Here is a 21,937-nt window from a genome sequence, read left to right as displayed (position 1 = left end):
AAACAAGAAAGGGGTAAAATACACATAACATAATGTGAAGAGGCAACACAACTACACAAGAGATTAACACAATGGTCTGTTCAAGCTTGCATAACTTTCTGAAAAGTAGTACCTTCTCATGGATCTAAACACATACACAAACACAAATAATTATTAATTCAATTTAACAACACTGCCTAATTATTTTCTATAACTTAGTCCATATTTTTCAGTTGTTTTGAGAACAACCCTTTTGTGTAACCTCCAATTATCACGTAAAAGAATCTTTGCCCCTATGATATATAAAAGTTCAAGAGTTCCAAATCAACAACAATAAATACCTTAACATTCCCACATATCCAAATCAAAAAAACAAGATACAAGCCAAAGATTCAGTTGGCAAGAACACAGTCACAAAATGAAGATGCTGAAATTCAAGTTTCTTCAGATTCTTCTGTTGATTTTCTGTGCCAAACACACCATAGCAGAAAACAACATAGAACAATCCAAAAAAACATACATAGTCCACATGGAGAAGTCCACCATGCCAGCAAGTTTCAATGATCACCACAATTGGTTTGAATCATCATTGCAATCAGTATCAGAATCAGCAGAGATGCTATACACCTACAAGCATGTAGTCCATGGCTTCTCAACAAGGCTAACTAACCAAGAAGCCGAGGCGCTCTCGAAGCAACCAGGAATCCTTTCGCTCATACCGGAGCGCAAATACGAGCTTCACACAACAAGAACACCATACTTCCTTGGATTGGATCTAACTCTTGCTAGTTTGGATAGATTTAGCACCCATTTACCTGCCTCTGTGGCAGAGAGTGAAGTAATTATTGGAGTATTAGACAGTGGTATATGGCCTGAGCATGAGAGCTTAGATGACACTGGATTTGGCCCAATACCAAGTAGATGGAAAGGTGAATGTGAATCTGGAAAGAACTTCAATTCATCACACTGTAACAGGAAACTTATTGGTGCAAGGTTTTTCCACAAAGGGTATGAATCTATGATACCTTACTCATGTATACATTAAATAATCTTATTTGAGCTTACATGGAACATTATTTATCAAACAACTTAACAAACTTATTACGTGTTGTGTTGAATATTGATATCATTGCAACATAGGCATGAAGAATCTATTGGACCTATCAATGAAGAGAAGGAATCTAAGTCACCAAGGGATGAAGAAGGCCATGGAACTCACACCTTAACTACAGCAGCAGGTTCCATAGTTTCCGGAGCGAGCCTCTTCGGCTTAGCTCCGGGGACAGCCAGAGGAATGTCAACACAAGCCCGTGTAGCATCTTACAAGGTATGCTGGAAAAGAGGTTGTTACTCCTCCGACATAGCCGCCGCCATCGACAAGGCCATCGAAGACGGCGTGGATATCCTCTCCATGTCCCTTGGCTCCAAACTAGACGAATACTACCAAGATCTTATCGCAATTGGTGCTTTCAGAGCCACCTCCCATGGAATTCTTGTTTCCATTTCAGCCGGAAATAGCGGCCCGTTTCCGGGAAACATATCCAACGTGGCACCATGGATGACAACTGTCGGTGCTGGTACCATAGACCGTGATTTTCCGGCGTACGTCAGGCTCGGAAACGGGATGACATACGCCGGATCATCACTCTACGTGGAAGCCTCGAGTAAGTTACTGGACACTCCCCTGCCACTTGTTTATGCCGGGAATGTGAGCAATTCAACATTGGAAAACCGCTGCGAAACAAACACACTGATTCCTTCTAGAGTGTCCGGGAAGATTGTGCTATGCAAGAGAGGAGGAAGTGGAAGATTCAAGAAGGGATTAGAAGTGAAGAGAGCTGGTGGAATTGGAATGCTTATAGGAACGGTGAAGAACATGGAGAGGAGTTAGTTGCTGATGCACACCTTGTTCCTGCAGCATTGTTAGGGCAGAAAGCGAGTGATGCCATAAGAGATTATATTTTGTCTTGTTCGAATGCCACGGCTACGGTTTCCTTTGGAGGCACTCAACTACATGTTCAGCCTTCTCCGGTGGTGGCGGCTTTCAGCTCCAGAGGACCCAATCCTATCTCGCCCAAGATACTTAAACCGGATTTAATCGGACCGGGAGTTAACATCCTTGCTGGATGGACCGGAGCTGCTGGACCAACTGGTTTGGAAGAAGACAGTAGGCGCACCACCTTCAACATTATGTCCGGTAAGTGTTTATACTGAATCGATGATTAAGTGTTGACCAAAAATTATAAATTCTGATAATTCTTAACATTTCTCTTTCATAAATAATTTAACAAAAGCTTATTACTTATAATCAACACAATCAATTTGATTCACATTCATGAAAATTTGTAGAGAAAATGACAAATAGGTCCCTAACCTTTTGTCTCGCGAACATTTTTGTTCCTGACCATTGAAAAATACTTTTAAGTCCCTGACCTTTACAAAACTTGGACGGATCAGTCCCTCCGTTCAAATGCCTCCGTCAGGGACTGATCCGTCCAAGTTTTGTGAAGATCAAAGACTTAAAAGTATTTTTCAATGGTCAGGGACGAAAATGTCCGCGTGACAAAAAGTCAGGGACCTATTTGTCATTTTCTCAAATTTTTATTACTTTAACGTTAAAAGTGTGATTATTTTGTTACCAAAAGTATGATTATTTTAATGTTAAAAAATTACAAGTAAAACATATGCACAAATAACTAATAGATAATTTAGTGATTAATTTTTGGAACTTATAAAACATCTTTTTGTTTGATTAATTTTTGGAATTTATAAAATATCTTTTTTTATGTCTAATATTAAAATTAATTGTGGTCTCTTTTTTTAATAGTTTTTGAGAATTAGATTGAACCAATAAATTTGACTACGTTAACCAAAATTATTTTTCAAATTAATCTGATTTTGAACAAAAATCAATTGTGAACGAATTAGCCAAAGACAAAAATACCTGTCAAATTGTTTCAATTTTTAGCAGTTAATTTATTTAAAATAATAAAATACAAAAAAATTAAAAATAATATATTCATTTATGTTAAATTTTGAAGTTTCTAATTTTAGTTCTAATAGTTGAAGAGTGAATTCGATTTTGAGAATTTGCATTTTGTGATGCTAGTAAAGTTTGATGGTGAGCAACAGGTACATCAATGTCATGCCCTCATATAAGCGGTTTAGCGGCCATCCTTAAGGCAGCACACCCAGAATGGAGCCCTGCCGCAATAAGGTCTGCCCTTATGACAACATCATACACAACATACACAAATGGATACCCTATTATGGACATTGCCACACAACAACCAGCTACACCCTTTGACTTTGGTGCCGGACACGTGGATCCACTCCTAGCCCTTGATCCTGGCCTTATCTATGATGCAGATATACATGACTACCTCAACTTCCTCTGTGCCTCAAATTACAACTCTTCTCAAATTAAGGTTCTTGCTAGAACAGACTTTACTTGTGTCCCAAGCATGACCTACAGGGTTGAAGATCTCAACTACCCTTCTTTTGCTGTTCCTTTTGAAACACCCAATAATAGTGTCCAATACTCAAGGACATTGACCAATGTGGGTGCCCAGGAACATATAAAGCTTCAGTGTCATTCCAGTCAGACACATTAGTGGAAATTGTGGTTGAACCTGAAACACTTACCTTCACTGAATTGTTTGAGAAGAAGAACTACACTGTGACATTCACATCTTCTAATTCAGTAGCTCTGGGCACAAATAGCTTTGCTTATCTGAAATGGTCAGATGGACAGCATAAGGTTGTTAGTCCGATTGCATTTAGTTGGATATGATTATCAATGAATGAATGAATATTAAAGTTTCTAACTCTTTAGATTAATTTAAAGGTAGAAATGCACGTACTGTTGTTTTTATGTAGTATTGATAGTTGAAAATCGTTAAATGATAATTTAACCAAATATATTAAATTATTTAATGATTCTCAACTATTAACTTTATGTAAAAATTAAAGGGCTTGCATTAGTTGAGTACCACTCTTTGTAATGCTTGCTTCGTTGTTGATCCAACGGGAGAGGATAATGTAACATCTTTTTAAGTTATAACATTAGCTTTGAAATGTTTATCATATCTTATGCCTCAAATGACATGAAAATTAATCTAACTTGATGAAAATCTTGTATAATCAATGTATCTATAGTCATGTTCATAATTAATAACTTAACAAGTCAGCCTACCAGGGATGACAATGTCACCAAGGCCAAGCATTGAAAATGGACGGGTAGAATCTGCTGTGGGGTGACAAAAGCTGAAAAATAATTGGAATGATCAATATTAGGAAGATATTGTATAAGGTATATTATTTAACTTCATATAAAGGAGGAGAAAATAAACTCAATTCACTCAGATAAGACTTTAACCTTTTTCAGAGCATCAAATGATTTAGCAACGCTAACCGCTAACCATCACTGGAGTGAAAAAAACCCAGAAAATGTCATATACAAATAGTCCAGTCTGCACAACACACGAATAGAAATGATACACACATCAACTAACAGGAAACACTAAAAAAAAAGTGTAGTAGAAACTTTGTTTAAATACTAGTCTCTGTATAAAAGATTGGAAATCAACACAAAGTCAAGATATTAAAAAATGAGGAATTAGTTCTCCAAAACTTTTTCTTTTTTTTTTCAGAAAAAAAAAGAGCTTATCTAAATTTTCTCAAATGAAGAACACAATTTTTATTTATTTTATCATTTATTAATTTTAAAACACAAATATAAATACAGAATTATCTTAATTTAAATTTAAATAAAATATAATATAAAATATAAATTCAAATTTTAAATTTTAGTTCAAACTACTAAAAGAGTCATTAAAACAGACATGGCTTCCTCTGGTCTTGCAAACAAGTCAAAATCAAAACTACGAACATCGTTAAACTTGAATGAAAACCAACTTGGAAACAACAAAAAGACGAGAGAACAAAAAAAGGGAAATAACAGAAAATCTGTTTCTTTTTTTTACGTGGAAAAAAAATCAGTTAAGTGATAGAAAAATGCTTGGGTGGAAAAATCAGTTAAAACCTTAAAAATTTTCAAATCAAAATTAAAATCATATCTAACATTCAATTAAAAGTTAAAACTGTGTGTATCCACTATCCAGTTAAACTTGAACGAAAACAAATTTGGAAACAACATAAACAAAGTGGAGTGAAAACTTGTGTTGTATCCAGTTAATTATTTTGAAACAGTATCTTATCATATCATATCATATCTTAAATTAAACTTACACAGGTTAAAATTAATCAAAATCTTCCTTAATTGATTTTTAAAAACAGAAAGTATTTAATTTTATCATATCTTAAACTCTAAATAAAGCACATCCTATAAATTCTGATTCATGAGTCTCACATTCTTGTGAAAAAAAAGTCTAACCTGTTTTTGGAAAGTGTTTCTAGTGTCATGGTTGCCAAGATGAGAAGCAAGAAAGCTTTGAAGGAGTTGTTGAAGCTGGATTTGAAAACAATAGAAGCTATGGCTCCTAATCCATTCTGCCTTACAAGAATTGACGTCGTAGTGTCCCTACACGATCCGGAGTACTGCAAAGTGAACCGGGCAGCAATTAAGGCAAACAAGAGTCTCTACTGCGAGGAGGACCGTGCGGAACTCAAGAGGTTCTCCAAAGCGTTGAAGATGCACCACTCTCTGGGAAAGGCAAGCATGAAAGAGAATAAAGGCAAGAGAACGCTGAATAAGAAGAATACTGCTGCATCATCGCCTTCAACAGGATCCACATCGACATCTACATCGCCTTCAACAGAATCCACATTGCCATCTACATCCCCTTCAACATCCACATTGACATTTACATTGCCTTCAACAGTATCCACATTGGCATCTACATCAACAGCAAAGACTGATATTCCAGAGCTTCCGGAAATTTTCAAGGCGATTATTGCTTCCCTGAAAGGATTTGATGTAACTTTTGTGATGCAAAGGAAGTTAACAAAGACAGACTTGGAGCCTAATAACAGCCGGTTAGCGATGCCGGAGAAGCAGATAAACGAGGAGTGCAAGTTCTTGGCACACAAAGACGCAGCGATTATGAGGGTTCTTGAGGCTCGGGATGGGAAGGGGCGGCTGATTGGGATGAAAGTAGGGCTCGTAGAACCGTCAGGTGAAGTGTGCCATGATCAGGTTCTGAAGAAGTGGAATATGACCTCTGCATCAACTTATAATCTAGCGAGTTCTTCTTGGTGCGAAATTGCTAGGAGGAATCATCTCAAGAAAGATCATCTTCTCAACATTTGGTGCTTCAATGATGCCGCCAATAAGTTTTATTTTCTTCTCCATCATGTAGGCTCTGAACCTTTCGAGCCTTGCAATCAAATCAAGACTTAGCGTTAGTTTTAGGGTTTAAAACGGGGAAGGGTAACAAAATTGAGGAAACCTAAATGCTTGGCTTACCGGGAATCCTTGTTTTGCAGAAACAACACTCCAACGAAGGAAACCCTTTTTTGGGAAGTTCCTTTGGCTTTTTCTGAAGCTGCTGTTGTTACCTTCAAAAGAAGCATGAACTTCAGTCCCGAAGAATGGGGTGTGATTCCTCACGCTCATTATCGTTTTTCTGTTCTCATAACAAAAAGTTCGTCTTCTTAGTCCCTTGATTCGATTCAGAATTTGCAAGAGCAGATTGTTCTCTGTTGCGTGAATTTCAATGAATGAAACCAATTTTCTTTTTTCTGGCACGAAATGGAAAATTTAGGAAATTGGGGTTTCAATTTGTGTAGAAGGGATAATAAGTGTATAAGCATGTGAAAGAAATTGTGGGACTCCTTTTGTATTTTTTATTTTTAATAAAGTTTAGAGGAATATTTAGTTGCTTGTGGCAGTTGGATTAATAAAAAGAGAAAAAATCTTTTTTAAACTTTTAACTGTATCATTGTTGAGGAGACTTAGCTTACCTTCTCATTAAATATAAGGTTTTTTCATTAGCCATAACATAATATGGTTAAACTCTGAATTAAAAAAAAAAAAAAAGAGTTTAATTGAATAAAGTGGTGCATAGAAAATAAAGAACAAACAAAAATACTTAGCGATTTTTTGTTCCAAGTTGTTTTTAATTTTTAGATCATTATAATATTGTGAGTTTGTTTGTTTTGTTTATTGAAAAAAAGTTTTATTTTTTTTTAACTAAGAAATGAAAAATAATAATAATTTAAAAATTTATTATAATAGTTAAATTTTATAAAAAATATACGAAGGTGTGATATTTATGAGTAATAATTCATGTATGTTTATTTTTTTTTATAGTATCTTTCGAAGCGTTTAATAGTTTTATTTACTAAATTATAGATCCTCATACATTAAAGAGTGTGACAAATATTTTATATAGAGGACTTATATTAATTAAAATAAGACTTACGCGTGGACGGTAAATTAATAATAGTATATAATAAATATTAAAAATGGTTATGTTTTGTAGAATTAAAGTTAAATTTGAAATGTGCTTTGTTTAAAATAATTTGTAGTACAAAAAATATTGGATGTTAAAGTTGTACAAAGTGATATTTTTATTTGGTGATTTGATTTTTGCATTTGTTTTAGTTGATGGACTTAGTCTTTTTATGTGGCGCTCGTCCTCCTTTTTCTTTATTGGTTATTGTTAGAATTGTTGTTTTTTTCTTTCTGTAGTAGATTCTTATGAAAACATGTTATTTATGAATTGTTGAGTTGTATGCACTTTCTATTATGTTTTCTTGTTCCATTTTTGCATGTATATTTTTTCTTCTAAAGATGTGTCTTGAATTTGTATGGTTTTCTTTCTTTTTAATCTCTTGATGTAGTTTTCCAATGACATCTACAATAAAAGAACAAAAATGTGTAGATTTTTTTAATAAAAATAATTAAAATAATATAAAATAAAATTACCTGTTAGTATTTTTCTTTGACCCACTTTGTCAGACAATGTCTCAAGTGATGCAAATTTAAAATAGTCTTGGAAAATGTTCAAAATTGGATCTTTAATTTCTTTCACAGTTGTGAGTAAAAAGTTTGCGTTTATTGTATCTTTAATTGGCCTATATAGATCATTTGAATCTTCTATTTTTAAATTTTTTATAATATAGACTTTTTCTTCTTGTAACAAATGTTTGAATTTGTTCATCATATTTCTCTTCACAATTATATGAAGATGTGTTCCTGCATTAGTAAATCATAGTTAATAATTAGTTAAAAAGGAACAATGAATAGCATATTAAAAGAAGTATACTTTTAATAATATCAAAATATAATTATATATAAAGTATTATAAAATAATATAAAAAGTATAAAAAGCAAAAATAATTAAACTATTTTTTTCGTAAATTCAATTAAAAAATATAATAAATATTTTTTTTATCTTTTCATTTAATATAATCATTTCTAAGCAAAGAGACTCTTCTTCATTTGTGGGTGTTAATGTTTTCTATAGATGAACTACGCAAACTTTGATAAACCAATTGTCTTTTTGTTTGGTAATATTATTCAAAGAATGATACTCTATTGAATAAGTTTGAGATGTTGTGTAGCTAGAAAATAAATTTTTCGTACTAAATTTGATGTCATTTGAAGGAATAGTGATTAGAAAGTTATATAAGTAGTTGAAATAATATGAAATTTGAATATTTGTAAAGTAAAATTTATTATGATTATTAATATTATTATTACATTTATAATATGAATGTTTATTATATTTAATGAATTATTTATAGAAATTAACAAATTAATTATTGGAGTTATAAATTTATTGTGTTGTTTATAACGGTAAGATATAATAAATATATAGATATGAATTGAATGTTTTTATAAGTTATAAATTTTATTATAAATTTTTGTATATATATATATTTGCAGTAGGACTTTGTTGACCATAATCCTTACGCGCTCGGTTTTTAAATACCTCCACAGCTTCGTCTTTTACTATGACAAAATCTCGTTGACTGAACTTACCATAAACAAAACATGACAAAAATAAGAACAATTCAACTAATTAATTAACATTTTTCCCTATGCGATTTGCGCTTTGACTAATGTAGTGTCGTCAGTTATATTTGAATTTAGTATGGCATTCATGCTTTGACTTTTGTTTACATTAATAGGCAATGAAAAAAATCTTTTTTTTTTCCCTACTTTCTTAAAGATATTTTAATATAAAGATAATATTACAAATTATTAAATAATTAGTTATATTTGATTGGATATATCTGACTGAATATATTTAATTAAATTATTTAATAATTTATACTATTATTTTTGTGTAAATTTTTTTCATAAAAATAGACAAGTAGTCATTTTTTGTTTTTGTATGTATGAAAAAATTAAAATAAAACTAAAGAATAATATTTGGAAGTGATATTTTAGGAGTTAAAGAGATTTATAATTTTTTCTATTTTGGTTTTTTTGCAATGCATTCATTCCTTTATTAAATGAGTTATTTAGACATAATAAATATATAAATATAAATATTATATATATATATATATAAAATTATAAATATTAAGTTAAACAAGATAATTTTTTATTTTTTATTAAAAAATAAAATGGTTTGACTATTATATATCCTAAAAATACATGTAATTATTATATATTTATCAAAATAAAATATTTAAAATTTTTTATTCATAATAATCTTAACTTGTGCTCTATGAGCATAGCTAAACTCAAAGTAAAATACTTATCATATTAACTTGATATTTATTTAAACAAACAAATAAACTAACAATTTTTAACCCGAATTGGTTTATAATTAGTACCCAGCTAACATACATTAAAAAAATTGATAAATGATAAAGTCTTCATCTCTTTGTTAAACTCTCAAATAACAAAAGAAAAAATATATAATTTTCTTCCATTAATAACTTTACTTATTGCTCTCCAAACTCCACTTGACTTCATTCTTATTAATTTGATATATTTTATTGGTGAAAAACCACCCTAGTTCTCTTCTCTTCTAAAATTCAATAAATTATTTTTGATATTTTGAAAAATATATATAATATTACTTATGATAAGTTGATAACTTATTAGCTATGCTGATTTATTGAACTCTTTTCTTTCCTTTTTCTAACTTTTTACAAAAGATATTATATTGAATTCTAAATTGTTTTGGAAAAAATTGTATCAAACTATGAATGTACCAAACAAAAGAAAGAACTAAAACTCTATGAATTACGCTTAGGACCCGCTTCTTTCTCGTGAATCTATATTCTAAACTAATCAGAAATGTTCTCACTTCTCACGGATCCATAATTTTTTATTACGTCCTTCTATTTATATTGACGACCCATTTTCATTACCTTCTCTTTGTTCATCAACCAACACCGATTTTCTCAGTTGTTAGGGTTTATAAAATAATTATTTTTGTTCCCAATTTCTATTCATTTTCATTTTCGTTATTGTGTTTCATAATTTCTAAATTTCGAGACGACTCATTTCTATTCATGACGTCCAATTTTGACCGGTGGGAGAAAGATCCTTTCTTTGAAGCTGCCGAAGAAGTTCAGGAATCTGCAGACAGGTACTCTTAATTTGCATGTTATTCATCACCTTCGTGATGTTCTTCTAATTTGCTTTTGTTATTATTAATTATTGTGGTATTCTTCTCTGTAATTTGTAGCTAGTATTTTGGTTTTGGATAGAGATTTAGGGGCAATTTGTGATTTTTGTTTAACGTTATTCTCTAATATTGGATGTTGAATTCAGAAACCGGTTTTGAAGCTCATGGTAATTTTTTGTTTGTTGATTTGTTTATCATTGTGGTTTTTGTTTTCAAGGTTGGAATCTGCATATAGGACATGGATTCGTTCCACAAAAGATGATTCCAGCGTGTGGAACTCTGATGAGCTTCGTAGAGATCTAAATACTGCTCTTGGCACTGCTAAATGGCAGGTAATTGATTTTTTGTGTTTGGAATAGCTCATTTTGTTTTCTGTGCAGCAATTTGGGAGGGAAAATAGAAATAGAAAAATTAAAAACTGTGTTTTGTATGTCATCTTGAGATTGTTGTTACATGCTTACATGTTATGTGGGCACTATGCAGTTAGATGAATTCAATCGGGCAGTTAAGTCGAGCTATAGCAGAAGCTCAATTGAGGATACAAGAAATAGGCACCGCGATTTTGTTGCTGCCATTGATGAGAAGATCACAAAAGTTGAGTATTCATTATATGAATCAGACCAATCGGGTGGTGAGGCACCTCGGCCTTGGGCGCATTTGGATGAAGGAGAACAAGATGAACTTGCATTATTTCTTTCGGGAATGCCAGCGACCGGAAATCCGCGATTAGTTGATACCAATTCAGTCAGTAATTGTTCAAAGAATGCACATGCTTTGTCTGGGTTGGGTGAAGCAAAGGAAGATAGATTAAATGCGCATCGTAGGGCAGCTAGTGCTAGTGCTGATATTGGTTCTTGGAAAATTGCAGTTTCTGATGATGCGCAGCAATGGAGTTCGTCCAGTGGTTCCTCCGGTCCTATGCCTAAGGTAGCAAGTTTATCGGCATTTCTTAGTTCGATGGGATCCGTACCTGTGTTGAAGTGGCCTAGGAATGGTTATAGAAAGCTGAATCATCAAGAACCCGATAATGCGCTACTTCCAATGACCGAATTGAAAAAGGTTTGTTCTTAACCTGATCTTGCTGTTTTGCTGATATGGAAACATACTTCAGTAGCACTTCTATTAAAGAAAGAAAATTTATACATTGGTTGGTTTACTAATACTCTAATTCCTTCTTTATCTAATTGAAAAAGGGCAACAAGGCATCCTTCGAAAAAAGTAAGAGTTGTCTTGAAAGTTCTGATGAATCTTATGACAAGCAACTTTATGGATGGTATGGTGCCATTCAGAGACAGATTCGAAGATCTCAATACCAAATGCGATACAGTCAACCAGTTCGAATAACAGTTTCCATTGTTGTTCTCCTTTGCTTGATTGGTAAGTTGTTTGTATCTCTGTGCAACCGTGTGTTCCACATTCATATAGACACAAGTGTACTTGCATGTCCTTCAATTTCTTAGTGATAAAAAGCTTCTTGCAACTTTGGAATTTAAGTAATTTGATAATTGAATGGCCTTCTTGCTTATAAGTTGGGTTTACTATATAATCTCTAGGTTATAGTTGATTCCTTAGTTGGAAAAGGTTGCACATGTTGCATCACTTCCTGCTTATTCTTTCCCTCTTGTGTTGGGTTGACTTTGTTGCTCATTATTGGGGAGTTTCCAAATATCATATAGTAAACCATGGCTCATGAGAATTTGAATTTGAATAACTTGTTACTTTTTAGCACCATGTTTGTTCAGCATCTCTTCCCAATTACCATAGATAGATTCCCTTGGTATTTTGTATGTAATGTAGCTTACACTTATCGTTATCTCTGCAGTTTTAATTGTGATTCGCGCTATGTAGAAGGAAGAAGGCTTAGACACACGTGTTGATATCAGTTTGTAGCTGGCAAGAGCATGAGGAATGACAAGCTTTTGCTTCAAGCTAATTTAACATTTCAAATGCTTTGGGATTTAATATTTATAGCCAACCATAGCATTTGCTCAGTTATTCATTTGTTGCTAAAAAGTTCTCCTTTTCTTCTTTTTTTTTCCCCTTCCTATTTTAAAATTGTTCATCAAGAGCTCTCTCTTGTAGTGGTATCACAAGTCATAAGATGCATGAGATGGAGATGAAAGAGGGAATGGACATGTTAGATGTGATATATACTACTGTACCTTCTTGATGAGCTTTGGTTTTGTACCGAATCCTTTTGTAACATGTACATATTCAAGATGATGTTTTATTACTCTTTTCACTCAATTGTAAATTTTGTATTAATCAATAACTCTTTGCAAAATTAGCATCTAGAGCTCACATATAAACCCAGCATTGAAAGCAAGAGTTTCCAAATTATATGAGGTTGATCACAAAATTATATCTCTTCATACTTTAAAGGAGAAAAATGATAGATCCAATATTCATTGCCATGTTAGGTGCTTGTTTTTGTTAATGGAATCCAATCATAAACTTTAAACTCTTCTCAGATTCAGTGAGCATTTCAATGCAATCACCAGTAGAAATATTTAAACCAATATGTATCTCCTAGAATTCTTAATATTTGCAAAAAAAAAAAAAAGGAAAAAAAAACTATGATAGGCACAATTAATGGATACTTTTATATAAATAAAAAATCTTTATTTCTAAAAACACAAAGGAGCATTATTTATCACGATATTTTTTAAGGATAATTCATGCAGTTCGTCTAATAGTTTTAAATGTATTGTGTTAAAATGACTTTAATGTTTTTTCAAGGTTTCATTTTTTCTTGACGAGAGGAATGGTGCCAGAGAGGAGGAGAGAAGAGTTAGAATGAGTGAATTTCTACACCGATTAGTCATAGGTGTACTTATATATACATGAAGATTAAGTTAGTAGAAGTTTAAGAGATATAAGGTTTAATATTAAATACATCATTTAGATATATATTAAAATCGTTTAATTGGTGTGGATATTTTAATCTTCATTTTAAGGTCATGCTCTCTGTTTTTCAGTTATGTTTATTTAGTTTTAAGAATTAAAATATTAATCATAATTAATTATATGAGTATAATAAAACAAATACGTTTATTTTTATTAAATTAAATTAATAAAAATAAACGTCTCCTCATATTTTAAAGCAAAAAATGATAGAACTAATATTCATTGGCACTTTAGGTGCTTGTTTTTGTTTATGAAACCCAACCATAAACCTTAAACTCTCCTCAAACTCAATGAGCATTTCAATAAAATTGCTGCGCAGAATAATTTAAACCAATATGTATCTCCTAGAAATCTTAATACTTGCAGAAAAAAATGAAGAAAAAAAATGATAGGCACAATTAATGGATATTTTTTTATATAAATAAAAAATTATTATTTTTTTTAAAAAAATATATTTTTTTGGATAATGCATACAATTAGTCTAATAAGTAATCAACTTGAACGAGTTTGTTCAGTGACCAAACTCTGCTTTGGAAGTTAAAATACTAGTCATAATTAATCATCTGAATATAGCAAAATGAGTACATTTATTTTTATTAAATTAAATTAAATCATTAATTTAAATTTATATCTATTCGAATTTTTGAATAATCAAACTAGATTAGATAAATAAACGGATAAATAGATTTGAAAAAGAAATATTTGGTTGACTTTTAAATTAAAAAGAAATCATAGAGATCATAGTAAACATAAATACTATTAAATAGAGGCAAAGATTCTGAAATTAAATTATCTCTATTTCATAATCTTTTTTACTAACAAAATCTGGGTTCAAAACTGTGATAAGATATATTTCACTTTTTATTTGGGTTCAAAAATTAAAATTGGTTCAAAACTGTGATAAGATAGAGAAGATAGCAAACGCGTAACTCGTTAAAGTGATATAAATAATTAATAGCACAAGCCACAAGCTATAAAGAACATAGTAATCCTTAATTATCGAACACAAAGCTGGAGTTGAGAATCCACAAGAAGAGCAAGAACTAGCCAACTGCAGGTAAGCAAAAAAATTTGTATATTCATAAATAAAATTATTTGATTACTTAATGCATGTAACCTTTGATGTTGATTCAGGAGTAAGAAAAATCAGTCCAACATGAGTGATTTACAATGGAAGAAGGTGGAGGTCTTGGGAGCGGGTTCTTATGGCACTGTTTCTCTTGCCATTCTTGTTGATGAACAAAATCGGTTTCACAGCTTCATTGCTGTAAAGAGCTCCATTCCTAGGTTGGCATTCTCACTGGAGAAAGAAGAACAGATTTTTAAATCACTTTGGGAAGGTGAAAGCGGTGGTTGCCAAGAAATTATTGAATGCTTTGGAACTGAGATCACCGTAGAGCACGGACATCAATTCTACAATCTTTTCTTGGAGTATGCTCCTTATGGTTCTTTGGCTGACTTGATCCACAAGAAACCTCTCCCCGAGACTGAGGTGAGTGTCTATGCACGCATGATTGTTAAAGGACTTTCACATATTCATCGCAAAGGAATCGTCCACTGTGACCTCAAGCCGGAAAACATTCTTGTGTTTCCTTCATTGGATAAAGAGATTGCAAACTATCAATTGAAGATTGCAGATTTTGGATTATCGAAAACCAAAGAGGAGAAAGCAGATGTTGAGTTGTGGAAGTCCAAGCCGAGAGGTACGCCGTCATACTTGTCGCCAGAAGCGTTTTCCGGTCATATTGATGCTCCGATGGATATATGGGCACTTGGTTGCATAGTGATTGAAATGCTCACTGGATTGCCTGCCTGGGGTGAGAGCCCTTTGCTTATTGAGGAGTTGAGGTACTTGGTTGAGCATCATGAACTATCACCCAGGAAGCCGCAGGGAATCGGTTTTTTCTGCCATGATTTTCTGGAAAAATGCTTTACCAAGGATCCTAGCAAGAGGTGGACTGCTGACAGGGTTCTTGATCATCCTTTTCTTTATATCACACAGTTTCATTCATATTATCTTGCAACTTGGCTATGATGGCTATGCCTTAGGGTTTTTTAGGTCTGTTGATACATAATGAGTTGTACAAAGTAAAGTATTCATACATACTGAGTGTGTTGCTTAACATTTATGGTTTGTAAGATTTAATAAACTATTTTAATAACAATAGTTTTGTTTGTTATTTGTGGTTCGAATGTTATCAGTTCTTTCGATTTTCTTTTTCTTTCTTTCTTTTATAATCTTGCTTTCAGTATATGATCAAATAATTTAATTAGCAACGACCAACAACCCCAACACTCCCTCGCGATTCCCGAGGACGACCTCGGCGTTAAGCGCGTGAGGGACCTCAAGAAGCGGAAGCGCGAGGAGCCTGTTGCTTCGGGGACTCTCAGGATCTGGAATCTGGAGTTCATTGAAGAAGAAGATGAGGAAGGCGAGGGTGCGGTTGAGAAGAGGGTTTGGGAGTGGAGGAAGAGGTTGGTGGAGAAGATGAACGGGATTGAGCTGAATCTTGAAGGGGTTAAGTTCAAGCTTGATGTTTCTGTTCCCGTTTCGGATGACTTTGAGGCAATGAAGAAAGATTGGGAACAGTTTTTTGCGTTTAATACTCGAGGTTTGTCTCTGCGTTCATTCTTCTTATTTTTTGTGTAAACCATGAAATTAGTAGTAATGTAAAGTGGTAATGACTATAAATTTGTCTATAAGGTCCTTGAAGTAAAAGTGGTCAAGTTTAATCAATGTAGCTGATCCGAGCTAGTGAGAAAGGCTTAGCAGTTTAATTCTTCTTATTTTCAATGTTTTTATTTTTCAAGGAACAAAAATTTTTAATCAGGATTAGGTTGGAGGTGAAGGCTATATTTTTTCCTTCGACGATTTTGTTTCTTTGACCTTTTTAAGCAGTACAATGAACCTTCTTAATTTGCTGTTACTTATTGTTAAATGTTGTTATATTCCACCCTATACTGATACTTATATGAGAATTATCATATTTCACCTTACTATGGGTGTACATAATTTTCTTGTTCTGTAATTTACATTTAATAGGAATCTTAATGTTGCTGAGGACGATGATCCAGGTAAGGTTGCGAATGAAGACAGCGGAGACCTGGTTTCAGGCCTTTACTGTAAGATTGTGGTTCAGTTTGAAAAATATAGAGACTTCCATGATGCATTGAGAGTTCTATGTGGTCGCTCATTGCAAAAGGTATTAGCTTGTTTCTGACTTATGTTTGGTAACTCCACTGTGAAATAATCATAGTTTCTTACTACACTGCAATTCACATCTTTATTGTCATTTGTCACTATTTCTGTTTTGGTTGTCTATAGTAAGATGATCAGTTCATTTTACTGTCAATGACTGTGGTCAGAAGTGTTATGGCAATTGCTTAAACTGGAAGTATAAAGCCGCCTCACACTTGCATCAATTCGTGAATTATACATGATGGATATTGGAAACTTAGATATGTTTATGTGATGAGTGACAGTAGAATTTCTTGTTTATTGACAGAAAGGATCGCGATTAGGGTTTATAAAATAATTACTTTTGTTCCCAATTTCTATTCATTTTCATTTTCGTTGTTATGTTCATAATTTCTAAATTTCGAGACGACCCATTTCTATTCATGACGTCCAATTTTGACCGGTGGGAGAAAGATCCTTTCTTTGAAGCTGCCGAAGAAGTTCAGGAATCTGCAGACAGGTACTCTTAATTTGCATGTTATTCATCACCTTCGTGATGTTCTTCTAATTTGCTTTTGTTATTATTAATTATTGTGGTATTCTTCTCTGTAATTTGTAGCTAGTATTTTGGTTTTGGATAGAGATTTAGGGGCAATTTGTGATTTTTGTTTAACGTTATTCTCTAATATTGGATGTTGAATTCAGAAACCGGTTTTGAAGCTCATGGTAATTTTTTGTTTGTTGATTTGTTTATCATTGTGGTTTTTGTTTTCAAGGTTGGAATCTGCATATAGGACATGGATTCGTTCCACAAAAGATGATTCCAGCGTGTGGAACTCTGATGAGCTTCGTAGAGATCTAAATACTGCTCTTGGCACTGCTAAATGGCAGGTAATTGATTTTTTGTGTTTGGAATAGCTCATTTTGTTTTCTGTGCAGCAATTTGGGAGGGAAAATAGAAATAGAAAAATTAAAAACTGTGTTTTGTATGTCATCTTGAGATTGTTGTTACATGCTTACATGTTATGTGGGCACTATGCAGTTAGATGAATTCAATCGGGCAGTTAAGTCGAGCTATAGCAGAAGCTCAATTGAGGATACAAGAAATAGGCACCGCGATTTTGTTGCTGCCATTGATGAGAAGATCACAAAAGTTGAGTATTCATTATATGAATCAGACCAATCGGGTGGTGAGGCACCTCGGCCTTGGGCGCATTTGGATGAAGGAGAACAAGATGAACTTGCATTATTTCTTTCGGGAATGCCAGCGACCGGAAATCCGCGATTAGTTGATACCAATTCAGTCAGTAATTGTTCAAAGAATGCACATGCTTTGTCTGGGTTGGGTGAAGCAAAGGAAGATAGATTAAATGCGCATCGTAGGGCAGCTAGTGCTAGTGCTGATATTGGTTCTTGGAAAATTGCAGTTTCTGATGATGCGCAGCAATGGAGTTCGTCCAGTGGTTCCTCCGGTCCTATGCCTAAGGTAGCAAGTTTATCGGCATTTCTTAGTTCGATGGGATCTGTACCCGTGTTGAAGTGGCCTAGGAATGGTTATAGAAAGCTGAATCATAAAGAACCCGATAATGCGCTACTTCCAATGACCGAATTGAAAAAGGTTTGTTCTTAACCTGATCTTGCTGTTTTGCTGATATGGAAACATACTTCAGTAGCACTTTTATTAAAGAAAGAAAATTTATACATTGGTTGGTTTACTAATACTCTAATTCCTTCTTTATCTAATTGAAAAAGGGCAACAAGGCATCCTTTGAAAAAAGTCAGAGTTGTCTTGAAAGTTCTGATGAATCTTATGACAAGCAACTTTATGGATGGTATGGTGCTATTCAGAGACAGATTCGAAGATCTCAATACCAAATGCGATACAGTCAACCAGTTCGAATAACAGTTTCTATTGTTGTTCTCCTTTGCTTGATTGGTAAGTTGTTTGTATCTCTGTGCAACCGTGTGTTCCACATTCATATAGACACAAGTGTACTTGCATGTCCTTCAATTTCTTAGTGATAAAAACCTTCTTGCAACTTTGGAATTTAAGTAATTTGATAATTGAATGGCCTTCTTGCTTATAAGTTGGGTTTACTATATAATCTCTAGGTTATAGTTGATTCCTTAGTTGGAAAAGGTTGCACATGTTGCCATCACTTCCTGCTTATTTTTTCCCTCTTTTGTTGAGTTGACTTTGTTGCTCATTATTGGGGAGTTTCCAAATATCATATAGTAAACCATGGCTCATGACTTTGTTGAATAACTTGTTACTTTTTAGCACCATGTTTGTTCAGCATCTCTTCCCAATTACCATAGACTCTGGTCGTTTCCTCATCTGTCACTATAAAAATATGATACATCGTCCTTGGTATTTTGTATGTAATGTAGCTTACACTTATCGTTATCTCTGCAGTTTTAATTGCGATTCGCGCTATGTAGAAGGAAGAAGGCTTAGACACACGTGATGATATCAGTTTGTAGCTGGCAAGAGCATGAGGAATGACAAGCTTTTGCTTCAAGCTAATTTAACATTTCAAATGCTTTGGGACTTGATATTTATAGCCAACCATAGCATTTGCTCAGTTATTCATTTGTTGCTAAAAGGTTCTCCTTTTCTTTTTTTTTTTTTCCCCTTCCTATTTTAAAATTGTTCATCAAGAGCTCTCTCTTGTAGTAGTGGTATCACAAGTCATAAGATGCATGAGATGGAGATGAAACAGGGAATGGACATGTTAGATGTGATATATACTACTGTACTTTCTTGATGAGCTTTGGTTTTGTACCGAATCCTTTTGTAACATGTACATATTCAACATGATGTTTTATTACTCTTCACTCAATTGTAAATTTTGTATTAATCAAGAACTCTTTGCAAAATTAGCATCTAGAGCTAACATATTAACCCAGCATTGAAAGCAAGAGTTTCCAAATTATATGAGGTTTGATCACAAAATTACATCTCTTCATATTTTAAAAGAGAAAAATGATAGAACCAATATTCATTGCCATGTTAGGTGCTTGTTTTTGTTAATGGAACCCAACCATAAACTTTAAACTCTCCTCAGATTCAGTGATCATTTCAATGCAATCACCGGGTAGAAATATTTAAACCAATATGTATCTCCTAAAATTCTTAATATTTGCAGAAAAAAATGGGGAAAAAAACTATGATAAGAACCATTAATGAATACCTTTATATAAATAAAAAATCTTTATTTCTAAAAACACAAAGGAGCATTATTTATCAAGATATTTTTTACGGATAATACATTACATGCAGTTTGTCTAATAGTTTTTCAGTTATGTTTATTTGGTTTTAAAAATTAAAATATTAATCATAATTTTATGAGTATAATAAAACAAATACATTTATTTTTATTAAATTAAATTAAATTAAATCATTAATTTAAATTATATCTATTTAAATTTTTGAATAATTAATTAGACTTGATAAGTAGATGGATAAATAGATTTGAGAATGAAATATTGGAAATTAAAATACTAGTCATAATTAATCATATGGATATAGCAAAATGAATACATTTATTTTTATTAAATTAAATTAAATCATTAATTTAAATTATATCTATTTGAATTTTTGGATAATCAAACTAGACTAGATATTTGGTTGACTTTTAAAATTTAAAAGAAATTATGGAGATCATAGTAGACATAAATACCATGAAAAAGAGACAAAGATTTTGAAATTAAATTATCTCTATTTCATAACTTTTTTACTAACAAAATCTGGATTTAAAACTGTGATAAGATATATTTCACTTTTTATTTGGGTTTAAAAATTAAAATTGGTTCAAAACTGTTATAAGATAGATATATTTCAAGATTTTTAATTTGTTTTTTGATTTAAATTATTCCTACTAACACTGTCTTTATACTTTCTATTATATATGCAAATCAACTGTTATCTTTCCGTTAATAAGATAAACGCGTAACTCGTTCAAGTTGAGCTGAGAATCCTTAATCAAACACAAAGTTCTATTATATATACAAATAATTTATACGAATAGCCACAAGCTATAACCAACACAGTAATAATTAATCCTTAATCGAAAATAAAGCTGAGTTGAGAATCCCCAAGAAGAGCCAAAAGAACTAGGCAACTGCAGGTATGCAAAAAATTTGTATATTCATAAATAAAATTATTTGATCACTTAATGCATCATGCATGTAACCTTTGATGTTGATTCAGGAGTAAGAAACATCGGTCCAAGATGAGTGATTTACAATGGAAGAAGGTGGAGGTCTTGGGAGCAGGTTCTTATGGCACTGTTTCTCTTGCCATTCTTGTTGATGAACAAAATCGGTTTCACAGCTTCATTGCTGTAAAGAGCTCCATTCCCAGGTTGGCATTCTCACTGGAGAAAGAAGAACAGATTTTTAAATCACTTTGGGAAGGTGAAAGTAGTGGTTGCCAAGAAATTATTGAATGCTTTGGAACTGAGACCACATTAGAGCACGGACATCAATTCTACAATCTTTTCTTGGAGTATGCTCCTTATGGTTCTTTGGCTGACTTGATCCACAAGAAACCTCTTCCCGAGACCGAGGTGAGTGTCTATGCACGCATGATTGTTAAAGGACTTTCACATATTCATCGCAAAGGAATCGTCCACTGTGACCTCAAGCCGGAGAACATTCTTGTGTTTCCTTCATTGGATAAAGAGATTGCAAACTATCAATTGAAGATTGCAGATTTTGGATTATCGAAAACCAAAGAGGAGAAAGCAGATGTTGAGTTGTGGAAGTCCAAGCCAAGAGGTACGCCGTCATACTTGTCGCCGGAAGCGTTTTCCGGTCATATTAATGCTCCGATGGATATATGGGCACTTGGTTGCATAGTGATTGAAATGCTCACTGGATTGCCTGCCTGGAGTGAGAGCCCTTTGCTTATTGAGGAGTTGAGGTACTTGGTTGAGCATCATAAACTATCACCCAAGAAGCCGCAGGGAATCGGTTTTTTCTGCCATGATTTTCTGGAAAAGTGTTTTATGAAGGATCCTAGCAAGAGGTGGACTGCAGACAGGCTTCTTGATCATCCTTTCCTTTATATCACCCTGTTTCATTCATATTATCTTGCAACTTGGCTATGATTGTTTTTCTTGCAACCTTATTCATGGTTTATGTAATTAGAACTATTCTGATGACATTGTAAGATTGAATGGTTTGGGCTTGATGGCTATGCCGTAGGGTTTCTTAGGTCTGTTGATACATAATGAGTTGTACAAAGTATTGATACATAATGAGTTTGTTGCTTAACATTTATGGTTTGTAAGATTTAATAAACTATTTTAAT

The 21,937-nt window shown here is 33.0% G+C and overlaps 5 protein-coding genes, 1 long non-coding RNA gene and 1 pseudogene across 7 annotated transcripts; 6 read left to right on the top strand and 1 right to left on the bottom strand.

Moving 5' to 3' along the window:
- The first annotated feature begins 252 nt into the window (after nucleotides 1-252).
- Nucleotides 253-3,806, top strand: LOC112756048 (subtilisin-like protease SBT1.7; annotated as a pseudogene).
- On the bottom strand, nucleotides 3,060-6,807 carry LOC140173537 (uncharacterized). 2 transcript variants are annotated; one of them, XR_011862759.1, is made up of 5 exons: nucleotides 6,407-6,807; nucleotides 5,375-6,317; nucleotides 4,358-4,451; nucleotides 4,175-4,245; nucleotides 3,060-3,712 (listed from the first exon to the last, which is right to left on the bottom strand). It is a non-coding gene; the product is annotated as an uncharacterized lncRNA (long non-coding RNA). The 2 variants fall into 2 exon arrangements; XR_011862760.1 differs by having other exon boundaries at nucleotides 5,375-6,308; nucleotides 6,407-6,751.
- A 3,054-nt stretch (nucleotides 6,808-9,861) lies between these two features.
- Nucleotides 9,862-12,782, top strand: LOC112756047 (uncharacterized). Its single transcript, XM_025804454.3, has 5 exons — nucleotides 9,862-10,496; nucleotides 10,753-10,867; nucleotides 11,019-11,594; nucleotides 11,729-11,912; nucleotides 12,358-12,782. Exons 1-5 carry the CDS (start codon nucleotides 10,420-10,422, stop codon nucleotides 12,381-12,383), a joined length of 978 nt encoding a protein of 325 aa, XP_025660239.1. The 5' UTR covers nucleotides 9,862-10,419; the 3' UTR covers nucleotides 12,384-12,782.
- Nucleotides 12,783-14,449: 1,667 nt separating this feature from the next.
- On the top strand, nucleotides 14,450-15,622 carry LOC140173536 (mitogen-activated protein kinase kinase kinase 20-like). The gene is made up of 2 exons (XM_072197826.1): nucleotides 14,450-14,499; nucleotides 14,577-15,622. The coding sequence occupies exon 2, from the start codon at nucleotides 14,599-14,601 to the stop codon at nucleotides 15,475-15,477; it is 879 nt and encodes a 292-aa protein (XP_072053927.1). The 5' UTR covers nucleotides 14,450-14,499; nucleotides 14,577-14,598; the 3' UTR covers nucleotides 15,478-15,622.
- Nucleotides 15,517-16,663, top strand: LOC112757896 (uncharacterized). Its single transcript, XM_072198374.1, has 3 exons — nucleotides 15,517-15,530; nucleotides 15,717-16,031; nucleotides 16,486-16,663. Exons 1-3 carry the CDS (start codon nucleotides 15,517-15,519, stop codon nucleotides 16,661-16,663), a joined length of 507 nt encoding a protein of 168 aa, XP_072054475.1.
- Nucleotides 15,573-19,530, top strand: LOC112756046 (uncharacterized). The gene is made up of 6 exons (XM_025804453.3): nucleotides 15,573-16,054; nucleotides 16,486-17,140; nucleotides 17,397-17,511; nucleotides 17,663-18,238; nucleotides 18,373-18,556; nucleotides 19,037-19,530. Exons 2-6 carry the CDS (start codon nucleotides 17,022-17,024, stop codon nucleotides 19,060-19,062), a joined length of 1,020 nt encoding a protein of 339 aa, XP_025660238.1. The 5' UTR covers nucleotides 15,573-16,054; nucleotides 16,486-17,021; the 3' UTR covers nucleotides 19,063-19,530.
- A 367-nt stretch (nucleotides 19,531-19,897) lies between these two features.
- LOC112757895 (mitogen-activated protein kinase kinase kinase 20-like) lies at nucleotides 19,898-21,734 on the top strand. Its single transcript, XM_025806444.3, has 2 exons — nucleotides 19,898-19,906; nucleotides 20,880-21,734. Exons 1-2 carry the CDS (start codon nucleotides 19,898-19,900, stop codon nucleotides 21,732-21,734), a joined length of 864 nt encoding a protein of 287 aa, XP_025662229.2.
- Nucleotides 21,735-21,937: the final 203 nt, after the last annotated feature.

The sequence above is a fragment of the Arachis hypogaea genome, chromosome 6 (genome assembly GCF_003086295.3).
Source record: "Arachis hypogaea cultivar Tifrunner chromosome 6, arahy.Tifrunner.gnm2.J5K5, whole genome shotgun sequence".
Taxonomy (NCBI): Eukaryota; Viridiplantae; Streptophyta; class Magnoliopsida; order Fabales; family Fabaceae; genus Arachis; species Arachis hypogaea.
The sequence above is the reverse complement of the archived record's forward strand: the minus strand, read 5'-3'. Positions and strand labels throughout refer to the sequence as shown.

Excerpts from the sequence above, each read along its gene's own strand:
- LOC112756046 (XM_025804453.3), top strand. The coding sequence starts at position 17,022 with ATGTTCATAATTTCTAAATTTCGAGACGACCCATTTCTATTCATGACG. Across the intron at positions 18,239-18,372 it reads CAATGACCGAATTGAAAAAG|GGCAACAAGGCATCCTTTGA; the intron begins GTTTGTTCTTAA and ends TAATTGAAAAAG. Across the intron at positions 18,557-19,036 it reads TGTTCTCCTTTGCTTGATTG|TTTTAATTGCGATTCGCGCT; the intron begins GTAAGTTGTTTG and ends TTATCTCTGCAG.
- LOC140173536 (XM_072197826.1), top strand. The coding sequence starts at position 14,599 with ATGAGTGATTTACAATGGAAGAAGGTGGAGGTCTTGGGAGCGGGTTCT.
- LOC112756047 (XM_025804454.3), top strand. The coding sequence starts at position 10,420 with ATGACGTCCAATTTTGACCGGTGGGAGAAAGATCCTTTCTTTGAAGCT. Across the intron at positions 11,595-11,728 it reads CAATGACCGAATTGAAAAAG|GGCAACAAGGCATCCTTCGA; the intron begins GTTTGTTCTTAA and ends TAATTGAAAAAG. Across the intron at positions 11,913-12,357 it reads TGTTCTCCTTTGCTTGATTG|TTTTAATTGTGATTCGCGCT; the intron begins GTAAGTTGTTTG and ends TTATCTCTGCAG.
- LOC112757896 (XM_072198374.1), top strand. Across the intron at positions 16,032-16,485 it reads ATGAAGAAAGATTGGGAACA|GAATCTTAATGTTGCTGAGG; the intron begins GTTTTTTGCGTT and ends TACATTTAATAG.